This window comes from Panthera onca, chromosome A1 (genome assembly GCF_046562875.1).
Source record: "Panthera onca isolate mPanOnc1 chromosome A1, mPanOnc1 haplotype 2, whole genome shotgun sequence".
NCBI classification, from domain to species: domain Eukaryota; kingdom Metazoa; phylum Chordata; class Mammalia; order Carnivora; family Felidae; genus Panthera; species Panthera onca.
In genome coordinates this window covers 218,501,572-218,515,408 of record NC_138339.1, presented here as the reverse complement: position 1 = coordinate 218,515,408, position 13,837 = coordinate 218,501,572, and the positions used below count along the sequence as shown (strand labels likewise).

The 13,837-nt window shown below is 36.1% G+C and overlaps 1 protein-coding gene across 4 annotated transcripts in view; it reads right to left on the bottom strand.

The window, feature by feature from the left end:
- The window catches only part of FNDC3A (fibronectin type III domain containing 3A), a 142,553-nt gene that overhangs the window by 39,879 nt on the left and 88,837 nt on the right, over positions 1-13,837 (bottom strand). For all 4 annotated transcript variants that reach the window (XM_060637224.3, XM_060637225.3, XM_060637226.3 and 1 more), the window contains 3 exons: positions 8,533-8,773; positions 4,325-4,594; positions 3,137-3,195 (listed from right to left, as the gene is read on the bottom strand). In XM_060637224.3, the coding sequence (XP_060493207.1) occupies positions 3,137-3,195; positions 4,325-4,594; positions 8,533-8,773 (570 nt within the window). The remainder of the gene's footprint in view (positions 1-3,136; positions 3,196-4,324; positions 4,595-8,532; positions 8,774-13,837) is intronic.

Genomic DNA, 13,837 nt, shown 5'->3' with positions numbered 1-13,837 from the left:
CTTTATAGTTCAAGAATTCCATTCCTGGTAACTTTTTTCAGTAAAATATCCTATGAACTTACATAAGTACATAAATATATGGAAATCATCTGAAATGAGTCTTCTATTTGTATGCTACTTTAGAGGTAAAATTTGCTTTTATATTCATCTCATTTGATTCTTGCAATTACCCTCTAAGACAAAAAAGATACATTTTACAGAAGAAACGTATTCAGAAAGATTAGGTGACTTCTTTGAAGTCACTCAACTAGTAGTGAGTAGGACCTGAATAAATCAGTTCTTTTCCCATTACACAATGCCTCCATACTGAACTCACTTCTAGGTAGCAGCTGTTTTCAGCTAAAACAGTAGTTAGGAAGCTACTGAAATGACAATCCCCTTGTATGGATACTGGGATCAGGAAGTGAGAGAATTATTCTGAAGATAACTCAAAGGTCGAGTCTAAGGAAACCTGGAGTCATCAGACGTTTCAGTGAACATTAAAAGGAAAAGGAGAGGATAAAAATTCTGAAAGTAAAAAGGTACTGAATAAAAGGCAATCGATGTCTAATTTTAAGCATTATTAAAATAGGGGGTGGGAGGGAGGAAAAAAGAAAAAAAAAAAGATGTCAGTAGATTTTGACAGAATGAGACTTAAAACAGTTTCAAAGAAGCCCGATAATAAAGACAAATACTTTCATCTATACAGTTAATTATTTCTAGCATGTGAGGAAATACAATACCATTATACTCCATTTTATGGAAGAAGTAGTTTCAGAAAGGTTAAGTGACTTGTAGGTCACTCAACCACTGAATGTGTAGCTGAGGCTGAGATTAGCACCATGTTCTCCCCTACACACTGCACCTGAGTCACACTGAGTGAGCTTTTTTTTGGGGGGGGGGGTTCTCAAATGTGCCATGTTCAGTATTTTTCAAACATTGGTCACTTTGCACTACTCTCCCCACACTAATTCCCACCCCCACCCATAGCCCACAACATCCAATTACTACTTTTTCTTTAAATTTCAGTTCAATTATTCTTCCTTAGGGAAATTTATTTTGACACCCTGTCAAGGCCTAGCCCCCCTATTATTGTATTTTCTTATAGCACTGTATCTCTTTGTTCTGGCACTTCACAGATAGAATTTTATATTTACTGCATGATTTATTCTACTAACTGAAGCTCTGAGGGCAGGGGCCATACCTATCCTTTGCTTTTCATCCTATCTCCAGCTTTTAGCACAGCATGTGGGATTTTATTACTGGTCAAATATTTATGGAATAAGTGAAAACTCATTTAGTTTGATGCTCTAAATGAACCAGAGCATGTGAAAACAACTACACACACACACACACACACACACATACACACACACTCTCCTGACCTACACTTCACAAGTAATTTAGTAAAGGAGTTATAGCTACCCAAACTATAAAAACAAACTAAAATAAAACAAAGCAAAACAAAACAATCAGCATTACTTTGTTTATGACACAGGACTTATTTTACAAAATTACATCTTCCTCATAATGCTGGGCAAGAAATTCTTTAAAAGAATTATTCCACAATTTATGGCCTGAAAAATTACACTTTTAATATTATATACTATAACAAGTAAATACTGCTGGTATTAGCCAGTATGTCATTCAAATACCAATCCTATTAAGGCTTGCAAATTTCTTTTTTTAGTAAATCTAGTGATATACATAGATCTTGGAAGGACATTGACTGAATTTCAATACTACTTATTAAACCCGCTCTTGCTTCAGATTCCTTTTCTGTAAAATAGGGAAAATAGTACACAGAAGGTTGTTCTGGAATTAAAGAAAATAATGGATATGTTTTCGAAGTACTTTGAATAGAATCTGACACTAGTAAACTTGCATTAGCTATTACTATGGAATAATTTTGCTCATGTTTCTATAATTTACATGTATAAACTCAGTTCTGTTTTGAGAGAGAGAGCGAGTGAGCAGAGGAGGGGCAGAGAGAGATGGAGACACAACAGATTCTGCACTGTCAGAGTGGAGCTCGTTTTTTAATGGGCTTAAAAAATTCAATTTGTATGAGCATTTAAAATTAATCTTATGTCAAATCTGATGTAAATATATTTCCTATTAGGAATGATAGCCTTTACTTAGGCTATTTAAAAAACAAGCAGAAAATTTTACGTAGCCAGTTTTACTGCCATACCTTTTGCTGATTTTCTGATTTCTGCCGTTACATCTATACTTATAAAGGGCTAGGGAATATTAACTTTCTTCTATAGTTTAATTCTTTTTACATCTAGAGTTAACTGAATACATTTCACATGGAAATAGTATAAACAGATTTTTAAAAAACTGATGATCAGTGGTACTCACATTATTTATTACATCCTTGTCTCTTCCAATGATTTTCAATGTCATTGCTTAATGACATATGAAGCATATATTAAATCCTAGTTTAAAAAATGAATTCTTGGGGGTGCCTGGGTGGCTTAGTCAGTTGAGGGTCCGACTTCGGCTCAGGTCGTGATCTCACGGCTCTCGTGAGTTTGAGCCCTGCATTGGGCTTGCTGGTGTCAGCCTGTCAGCAACAGAGCCTGCTTCGGATCCTCTCTCTGACCCTCCCCTGCTCACGCTCTCTCAAAAAATAAAAAAAAAAACATAAAAGAAATGAATTCTTGACTGACTATTCTGCTTCACTGATCAACAGATCTCTCCTTATATGAGATCTACACTGATCCATTATTGATATCACATTACTTATAATACAGCTTTTTTAAAAAAAATATTAAATTTATTTACTTATTTTTGAGAGATTGAGAGAGAGCGAGCAAGCAGGGGAGGGGCAGGAAGAGAGGGAGACAGAATCCCAGGCAGGGTCTGCACTGTCTGCATGGAGCTGCATGTGGGGCTCGAACTCATGAACTGTGAGATCATGACCTGAGTCAAAACCAAGAGTCAGACGCTTAAGCAACTGAGCCACCCAGGCACCCTAAATTTTTATTTAAGTAATTTCTATACCCAATGTGGGGCTCGAACTCATGGCCCCACGATCAAGAGTCACGTGTACCTCTAATATGGTTTTAAGAAAGGACTTAATTAAAATATACCAAAATCCTATGTGAATAATACTGAATATAAATGTCAAGAGAATACATACAATACTTACCACTGGTTTGACAATGTTGGAAAGAAGTGCTTCAAAAGCTTTAGTTTCTTCATCTTTCTCTTAAAAAAAAAAAAAAAAGAATATTAAAAAATGAACTAAATACATTCATCCCTCTCCCTCCACAATGTGTCTTCTGAAACTATGTTTGTAATCTGAGATTTTTATTTCCTAGTTTTTACTTTAGTTCATATTCAGCAGTTTGTGGCTCTTCAGGATTCTTCACTTCAGTTTCTATTTCCATTTTAACTGTGATCACTAATTATAATACCATTATATATATATATCTGAACCAGTCACTAAGTTTTTCTAATATAAAGTATATTGTTTTTCATAGTTAAAAAAAAATACTCTCTGAAATTCTCATTTCCCAATCTCCTACCTCTTAACAGTTACAAGTTAACTATTTGTTTCTTAAAAGGTCTTAACTATGGTTCCCAAAATATAAATGACTTGACCAGAACTTGTATTCATAACTGATATATCTGAAACTTTAGCTTAACTCTTCTGAAATATCATTCATTCTGATTTCAGAATGATCAGAAGGTCTCAAAATTATGGGGAAATATTTTTGTTAATATAACAGTTATGAGGTTGTTAAAGCATTAAAATGTGTTGGTGAGGAATGGAAATCATAAAGAAAAGGAAGTAGTGCTCAGAGTTCATATAGTAGAAATTACTCACAAGCTGGGGAAGGTTCCTAAGGAAATATGGGGATTTTAAGAGAAAAAACTTCTGAATAAAGTAATGGAGACTACTCAATCCTAACTACAGAGTATATAGATAGACTGGTAAATGACACAATGAGTTGCTTTCAAGGACTTACATATAAAGAAGTTGGGAGAAATAAAAAACTGAAGTTGATAAAAACCAGAACAGCCATGTCAAAGGCACAGAAAGAGAGGAAAATGAATATGAATGAACTTTATTAGGGTTTTTCTTTCAGACAGAAATTTCTCTTGGCTAGTAAAATTTACAATATAAGGGAAATTACTAATTGAGCTTTCCCAAATTGTAAAAAGAAGTACCCTAGCAACAATTTGGGTTCTAAAACTTTTTCTCACATTTAGAAGTGTTATTAATCTACAGCTTATCTGGAGCATGATGAAATAACTGAAAGAATATACTTTTGGTTGATTAAATAATGATGAAAAGCACCAACAGGAATAGATGAGTGTTTTAAATAGTTACCTTCTATTTCTGTATCAATTTGTGCACCACCTTTCCCTTTCCCGGACTTGTTCTTTGTTGATCCTATGTTTACACCACTAGCATTTTGCGCTTTTATAAGCCCATTATGTTCATTTATGGGAGAAGGGCATTTCTGGGGTGATGATGGTGGACTGCTCATTTTATCCTTCTGTGTTCCTTGGCGATCCTTTAATTTTTTCTGCAAACGTTCATATGTTTTGCTAGATCTTTCATCTCTAAAGTTGGACCTTCCATGTGTAGAGTGAGCATCTAAGAAGAAATAAAAATAGAAGGAATGGGAAGTAAATTTATCATTACATTATATAAAAATTATTATGAAACATTACAAAGAATAATTCTGCAAAACAAAGCTATTTCTATTTATCCATCAACTGACAGAACCAAGCTTTTTGATTATAATTATATATATCAAATAAATTTAGAGATATTTCTCTTCTTCATCTTTTCCCAATTAACTATTAATCTCCACAGAAGCAGCTTGGTGGTACGTTATGATAATCATAGGTGGGGAATAAGATCTGAATTGAAATGTGTACAGTTCTTTTTTTCTTCTGCTCTTTTGTAGCCATCATTTTTAGCATCTCTTTCAACTTCAAACATATAAAATACGTAAACAGAAAACCACCACCTGCCTAAATTCCCTGACGACTAAAACAAAACAAAAAACAAAACACCACAAACCAAATCATTACTGAAAAATAAAGTTTTAGGAATTAAGGAAAAAAAGTGGGATTGTTTACTAAGAACAGAATCCAGGTACAAAATACTGCATCTCTGTATATCATAAACTCAAGGGTGTGATTCAGAAGAACATATTTATTTTACTAAAAGTCACATAACACTATAATAAAATCAATAAACTCCAAAAATATTGTTAAATTAATTGTCTTCAGAGTTTTTTAGTTTTAATTTAAAATCTGTAATGAGAAAAATATTTTTTAAAAAGCCTCAAAAATCTTAGTAAAGTTTTCATTTATCAGTGTTTTAAGAAAATTAGTACAATACTCTTGAAATGAGTATCACAAGGATAGGTACATAAAACATTAGCATAAAAAAAAATAGGCATTTGGTTATCTACATGTAAAAGAATGAGTCTGGACACCTACCTCACACCATATACAAAAATTAAAATGAGTCAAAGACCTAAATGTAGGAAGTAAAACTATTAAACTCATAGAAGGAAACACAGCTGTAAATCTGTATGACTTTGGGTTAGATAATAGTTTCTTTGATATGACACCAAAAGCACAAGCAATCCAAGAAAAATAAATCAGATTCACCAAAATTTTCTTTTCTGCATTAAAGGATACCACTGAGAAAGTGAAAAGACAATACGGGAGAAAATACCTGCATATCATAAATCTGATAAGGACTTGTATCCAGAATACATCAAAACTATTACAGCTCAACAATAAAAAGACAAATAACCCAAATTAAAAAAATGAGTGCAGGATTTGAATGGAGATCTCTTGAAAAAAGATAAACAAATGGCCACTAAAGCAAATGAAAAGATGTTCAATATCAGTAATGAGACAAGCAAATCAAAACCACAATGAGACAAAAGTTCATACTTACCAGAATGGCTAGAATCAAGTTTTAACAAGGATATGGAGAAATTAGAACCCTCACACATTGCTGATAGAAATGTAAAATAGTGCAAACACTAAGGAAAAGTTTTGCAGGTTCTCAATATAAGCCAGCAATTCCACTCTTAGATATATACCCAGAAGTGAAAACCTGTCTACTTGTTTACAACTGTCAAGGCATCATTATTCATAATAGACAAAAAGTGGAAACAACTCAAATGCCCATCAGTTAATAAATGAGTAAACAATGTTATATCCACATAATGTAGTACTTTTCAGCCATAAGCTGGGAGTATCATCATGCTACACTCTTGAACTAAGCCTTAAATAGCCCAAATGAAAAAATGCTAGACATAAAAACAACATATTGATTGAACATTTATATCAAATATACATATTGTGCATATATTTATATGAAGGAGCTAGAATTTCCTTTTCATGGAGGCAGCTACTGGTTATAAAACTGTTATTTGGATCCAGTGGCGGATGCTTTGGCTTATAATCTTAAATACAATACGACTCTTGTCTTCCATCACCGGGTAGCTAGTTTTTAAATTTGTACCCTTTAATGGGTTTGTATTTTTCACTTTCCTTCACAACATTATGAATCATATCCATGTATTCTAATATCCCCTCTGAACAACAATGGGTTCTAACAATGTGAAATAGCAATAATTATCACATCTAGTTTTTTATTGTAATTTTCTCAAACACCTTTTTAAAAATAAGTCATAATAGAAGAATGAGACTGATTTGTAGTATAAACTCTTACTACTCAAGTTTTCACTGGACCACTGCATGAGCCTTACCTGGGAGTTTGTTAGAGATGCAGAAACCCAAACTCCACCCAGACCCACAGAATCAATATGCATTACTTGGGCAACAGAAGTTAAGTTTGAAAAGTATATATGATACATGACATAACATATAAGATACTGCTTATAGGCTATGCTGTGTATTTAAAGTTCTATATTTAGAGTTGTTTACTCTGTAAATTTACTAAACATTAATGATAGATACTACTAAGTGCAGGTGACAAATAAAAAAGATTTAGTTCTCAGGGGGTTTACTGTCAAACAACGAAGACAGACATACAAATTAAAACAAAATCAAATTGTGTTAAGTTCTGTGAAGGAAACAGGTTTCAGTGTGAGTGACTGATAAGATCACAGAGGGTCTCTATGAAAGCTGAAATCTATCGGGAAAAAAACAGAGCCTTCTACAGAAAAGGGAAAAGAGCATTCCTGGTGGAGAGAACATGGTGTTCTCAAAAAGAGCTTGGAGGTTTTGAAAAGCTGAAGGGGGTGGGATGGGGACAAGTGGAACAAAGCAGTCAGAGGCCACAGGGCAGGGCCTTATCCAGGCCAGTGGTTTGCAACCAGGGCCAATTTTGGCCCATAGGGTTCATTCAGCAATGTGTGGAGATAATTTTAGTTGTCACAACTGGGTGAGGATAGGGGAGGGTGGGTTGATATGCTACTGTCATCTGGTAGGTAGACAGCATGGCTTCTCCTGAATATCCTACAATGCAGTTTTGTGCTCCAAAACAAAGACTCATCCATTCCCAAATATCAAGAGTACAGAGGTTGAGAAATCCTGGTCGAAGGCAAGGTTCAGGATTTTATTCTAAATAAAATGAAAAGTTTAAATAAAAATAGAAATCAGATTTATATTTTAAAATGATCACTCTGGCTGAGCTTGGATGGCTGGGGGCAAGAATGACAGCAGAGAACCAACTGGAAAACTGCTCTTGCAGTTGTTCTGACAAGAGCTGACAGTGGACTAGATTTGAGAAGAAGTGGGGAAAAAAGATAAAACTGGGAAACTTCTGAAAGTAAAGCTGGTAACAATTGATGCAGGGGTTAAAGAAGTAACAATCAAATTTGACTATATGCCTTTCACTTGAGCAAACTGAGTGGCAGTGGTATCACGTATCAAGACAAAGACGACAGAAAAAGCAGGCTACATAATTGAGATTTATGTTTAGAAACAATATAACTGAGATGCATGAGACATTTAAGTGGAGGTATCAAGAAGAAATTAAGCCTTCCGAAGCTTAGAGGCCAGGTTTTGGCTGGAGATACAAACCTGAGAGGAATTAGTATATGGTATTTAAACCCATAGGAAAGAATAAGATTACTTCTTTGTGGATGTGTGTGTGGTTGTCTATTCTTCCCAATAATTTGTCAACTCCCCGGGGGCCAATGTTGTATCTTATTTTGTTTTTTCAGTCCTTTACATAACCTAGCAACTTTGGTAAGTGGCATCACAGCTTTAAGGATTTAACAACAGTATGATTACTCCTGGCTGAAAACTTTCCTCAGAGCCTAGTTGGCAAGACAGAAGAAAAGCTCTGGTTTGAACATATCCTCACTAAATATTGCTGCATGATAGAAGTTATTTTACCTTTTTGATTTTGTTTACTTTTTGCTTTGAAGGGTGATCATGAGGATGAAATACTTAACACAGTGCTTGGGCAAGAGAACATGAGTATGACACTAGGTTGGTCATTTCTTTTATATAATAGGAGGATAGACAGCATCTGTTCTATCCAAGTAAAGAAGAACTAATTCCATAAAATAGGAATATTTTTTATCTTACCTACATCTCCATATACTTGAGAAGATTGATACTGTGGCATATACTGTGTTGCCATGTCTCCAGCTCCGGTCACTGGTGAGTACATATGGCGTGGTGGAGGGGGCATCATGGTTGGGACAGGAATGAAACCAGGCAGAGGAGGAGGATGTGGAGAACGGTGTATAACTGTGTGACCACCAGGATGAAACTCTGGTGCCTGAGGAACCACAACAACTCTCCGAACACCATTGTCTTCAATAACCTACAAATTGAACATTAAACATTTCTTCCATAAGATATAAGCAATTCTTTTGTAAAAGGTTAGAGTAGGAATTTTTATAGCATTAGAAGTTCATTAGAAGTTCATATTAAATACACTAAGTACACATGAATTAGTAGTGAACAAGATGAGGTAGTTTTTATTATACAATGCAATATAAATCTTAAAACACTGATGAGATTAGCTAAATAATAATAGAAATAATGAACTACAATATCAGGTATTTATTCCTATGTGTTATGTGCATTTAGTGATGCGTTAACAACAAAAGGAGACCCAAGGAAATTTTTGGGTCAAATAACAACAGGATTAGGAATTAATTTCCTTTTCCATATTATGGGTAGGAATAAGCTGTGGAAAGAACACAAACTGTGAAATAGATATGGGGAAAAAAACTGGATCCAGGTATCTAAAATCAACCATATATTGCATTTAGGTACAAAATTCTTATGACCATGACCAGGATAATTTTAACAGTTGAGGATCTTTTCAAGGGAGACAAACACCTAATATATTATTAACTCCCAGTTAAGCAAAGTATCTGTGGCTTTCAGTTTTAGAAATTACATATTTTCTTAAAGTTTTTATTTTAATTCCAGTTGGTTAACATACAGTGTCAAATTAGATTCTGGTGCACAATATAGTGAGTTAACACTTCCATACAACCCTGGATGCTCCTCACAAGTGCACTCCTTATTCTCCATCACCTATTTAACGCCAACTCCCCACACCCCACCGCCCCCGCTCTTGTAACCATCTGTGTGTTATCTATAGTTAAGTGTCTATTTCTTGGTTTGCCTCTCTGCTCCTTTTTTTTTTTTTTTCCATCTGCTCATTTGTTTTGTTTCTTAAAATTCCACATATGTGTGAAGTCATCTAGTATTTGTTTTTCTCTGACTTATTCTGCTTGGCATAATAAATACTCTCTAGCTTCATCTGTGTTGTTGCAAATGGCAAGATTTCATTCATTTTTATGGCTGAGTAATATTCCATTTTATATATACACCAAATCTTTTTTTCCCCTCAGATCTAGTATTAGGGTTCGGTTTAGTGACAGAAGAATGGTTAGAGTTAGGGTTGGGGCGGTGTGAGGGTATGTGCCTAACTCTAACCTCTAACCTTAACCATGAAGTTATCCTTCTGGAGAGGTCTCTGAAGTACTGGATAATAGGCACATATCCTCACACTGTCCCTAACCCTAACCATTATTCTGGCCCTAACCCATACCCTAATCTTAGAAATCATACCTTTTTGAAATGGGGTTTAAACTGTAGGAAAGGAGTTTTTAAAATGACAGATTTATTCCCTTTGAACCTCATTGGAGCTACAAGGAAAGCCTTCTGGATATAGGATTTTATCCCAAAATTAGGAATTCTTCTACCAAAACAGGGCCCCTACCTTTTTATTTTTATTTATTTTTTAATTGTTTTTAAACTTTTATTTATTTTTGAGAGAGACAGAGAGTAAGCGGGGAAGGGGCAGATAGAGAGGGAGACACAGAATCCAAAGGAGGCTCCAGGCTCTGAGCTGTCAGCACAGAGCCTGACGCAGGGTCAAACCCACATACAGATCATGACCTGAGCCGAAGTCTGATGCTTAACCGACTGAGCTACCCAGGTGCCCCAAGGGCCCTTACCTTTTTAGACTTACAAGATTACTATCAAGGTATAAGAAATCAATAATAATACTTTTCCCCTTCCTAAAGAAACAGAAAATTATTGAAATGCAAAGCGCTAACTTAAAGGCAAATCCTGATATTTTCAGGAAGAACAAGTTTTACTATTCTTTTTATTTATTTATTAAAAGCTTTTTTTTTAAAGAAAATGTTTATTTATTTTTGAGAGAGAGAGCGAGCGAGCACAAGTGGGAGAGAGGCAGAGAGAGGGAGACACAGAATCTGAAGCAGACTCCAGGCTGAGCTGTCAGCACAGAGCCTGACGCAGGGCTAGAATTTAGAAACTACGAAATCATGACCTGAGCCAAAGTCAGATGCTTAACCGACTGAGCCACCAAGGCACCCCAAGTTTTCTTAAGAATAGCAAATTTTGGGGGTGCATGGTTGTCTCAATAGGAAAAGCATGCAACTCTTGACCCTGGGGTTATGAGTTTGAGCCCCATGCTGGGGGTAGAGATTACATAAATAAACTTAAAAAAAAAAAAAGTAGCAATTTTTGTATTATAAATATATACATGCTTGGTAGATATATTAGAAAACACACTTGTTTAGGTATAGATAAGCTTAAATTACAAATAAATAATTATTGCTTTAGAAAAATTATAGTTACAATTAAAACAGCCTATTAAACTACCCTTACCTGTTGGAGTAGGAGAGGACTTGTAACATAGGACTAGAAGACCAAATGACTTCGCTGTTTTTTACATACTAACTCTAGAACTATAAATGCCTTGCTTCCAGCAAAATAAATGTCACATATCCTGCTTTTCTCCCTATTTTAACTCAGTTTTGAATTTAAAGCCTCAGACAAGTGTATGTAATTGGTAGAAATGAAATATCTGGATCCCTAGCTGGAGAATCTGGAAACCATAGCTTTTCACCCTCTAACCCACAGGAAGGGACATTAGGAGTCTGGAGTGGATTTTGAATAAGCCAAACCAGTGTCTGTTGCAATACACTACTTTCACCATTATCAACTCTCCAACTCACAAATATTACATGACTCCCGTTGTTGATAGGATTACAGTCCATATTCTCTGACACTGTTCAGTCTTGCTCCAACCTACCTTCCTAGATGTATTTTTCTTCTACACCAAATCCTGAACCCTTAACTCCAGCCAGGCTGGTATACTAAAAACCTATCTTCATACAGACCTATACATTTCTGTATCTTGGACTTTTGTTTGTGCCATCTTTCTTCTACTCTTTGCCTCCCCTTAATCTATAACTACACAAATCCCATCCATCCTTCCATATCTAGCTCTAACTTTACCTTCTCCATTCATTTTAAAAGCATTTTTTAAAGTTTATTTATTTTTATTTTGAGAGAGAGCTTGAGCAGGGGGAGGGGCAGAGAGCGAGAGAGAGACAGAATCCCAAGCAGGCTCTGCACTGACAGCAGGGCTCGATCTCACAAACTGGGAGATCGTGACCTGAGCCAAAATCAAGAGCTGGATGCTTAACTGACCAGGCACCCCTAAAAAATAATTTGTTTTTGACCACAACAAAGACATTGGTAATAATTAAGGCAAGAAACTAATGTGAGTAATGTCTTCGTAGGGTCACATACACTAATAGGGAGGATAAACACAAAAACAGAAGTAAATCATTTATATAATTTTGCAAGGTGATAAATATTATGGGGGGAAAAACAGGTAAGTGAGACCAGAAGTATTGTGGGAGTAGGACAGATTGCAGATAAGATAGAGTGACTAGGATACGCCTTATTGGCAAAATGAAATTTGAGCAGAACTGAAGGAATTAGCCATGGAGAAATCTGGAAGTGTGTTCTGGGCAGAGAAAACAGAACAAAGCCCCTAATAGATATAAGTAGCTTTAGTAGGAAGTCAGTGCAACTGGCTCAGTGTAAGAAGGAAGGGTAGAAGCAGGTAAGGTCAAAGAGTTAAAGGGAGTGGCCAGGTCAGGTAGGGCCATATGAGCTATTAAATACATGGACTTCAGTATTTACTCTCAGTGAAAGGGAAAACAATCACAAAGTTTTGGGCAGAAGGGTGATATAAGCCACTGGTGCCCAGCCAGAGGTGATTTTGTCCCCCTAAAGGGCATTTGGCAGTATCTGGAGACATTTTTGGCTGTCACAACTGGGGGCAGATACTACCAGAATCTAGTAGGTAGAACGGTCAGAGATGCTGCTCAATACCCTACAACACAGCAGACAATTCCCTATAACAAAAATTATTGGGCCTAATAAAATGTTTGTAGTGTCAAAGTTGAGAAATCTTGATATAACCTTACAATTAATAGGATTACTCTCTGGCTACTGAGTTGAGAATAGATTGTAGGGCAAGGGAAAAAAACAGGGAAACCAAGGAAAACAGGAAGCTATTGCAGTATCTAGGCAAGAAATGGTGGTGGGTTGGAGCAGGTGGTAAAAAGACATCCACATTCTGCATATATTTGAAGGCAGAACAACAAGATGAGCTGATGACACCACTGGAGAAGTGAGAACAAGAAGTTATGGAAGGGTGGTGTTCCATCAACTGTGAAGGGGAAGGCTGTAGGGTAGAATAAATTATTTTGGGGGGTGAGATTTGGAGTTTTAGGTTTTGGACACATGAATTTGCTTATGTCTATGAGACATCTAAGTGGAAATGTTGAGTATGTAGTTAGATATACTAGTCTGTAGTTCTGAAAAGACTGCAAAAGGGCAACCAAGCAAGGTAGGAAGAGGACTGTGGAGTCTGGAAGTTTGGTGAAGTGTATTAAGGAGGAAAGATCAACTTTGCTGCTGAAAGGTCAAGTAAAATGAAGACTAAAAGCTGACCACTGGATTTGGCAATGTGAAAGTCACTGTGACTTGGATGAGGACAGTTTTGGTCCTCATCCCCTAATCACAGGGGCAGACCCTGACTGGAGTGGGTAAGAGACAAAGTGGGGAGCAGAATTAGAGAGATAAAAGCCCAATTTTGGGAACTATTCCTGCAGAGGGGAACATAGAAATAGAGTGGTGGCTAGTAGTAGTAGAATCAAATATCTTAAAATTTGTTTTTAGGGAGAGCAATTACAACATGCCAATATACTAATCAGAATGACCCATCAGAGAATAAGAAATTGATGATGTGGAAGAGAGAGGAGAAAATGCAGGCAAAAGGGAATGGGATCCAAGACTCCAATGGGGGCACTGGGTCTAGACAGGAGCAGGAAAGTCTGTCTCTGTTCTAGGTGAAAAGGAAGAGTGTTAGTTGAGATGAGAGGGCAGAACACGTAACCCCAAATGTTGGTAGAGATGCGGGGCTAGGGGTCTGCAGAAGGTTTATTTTGATTGATTTCCATGAACCCTATCCCGACACCACAATCTCAATGACCTCTCCCTCTTATCATTTCTATTACATTTATTCTGTATCACTTGG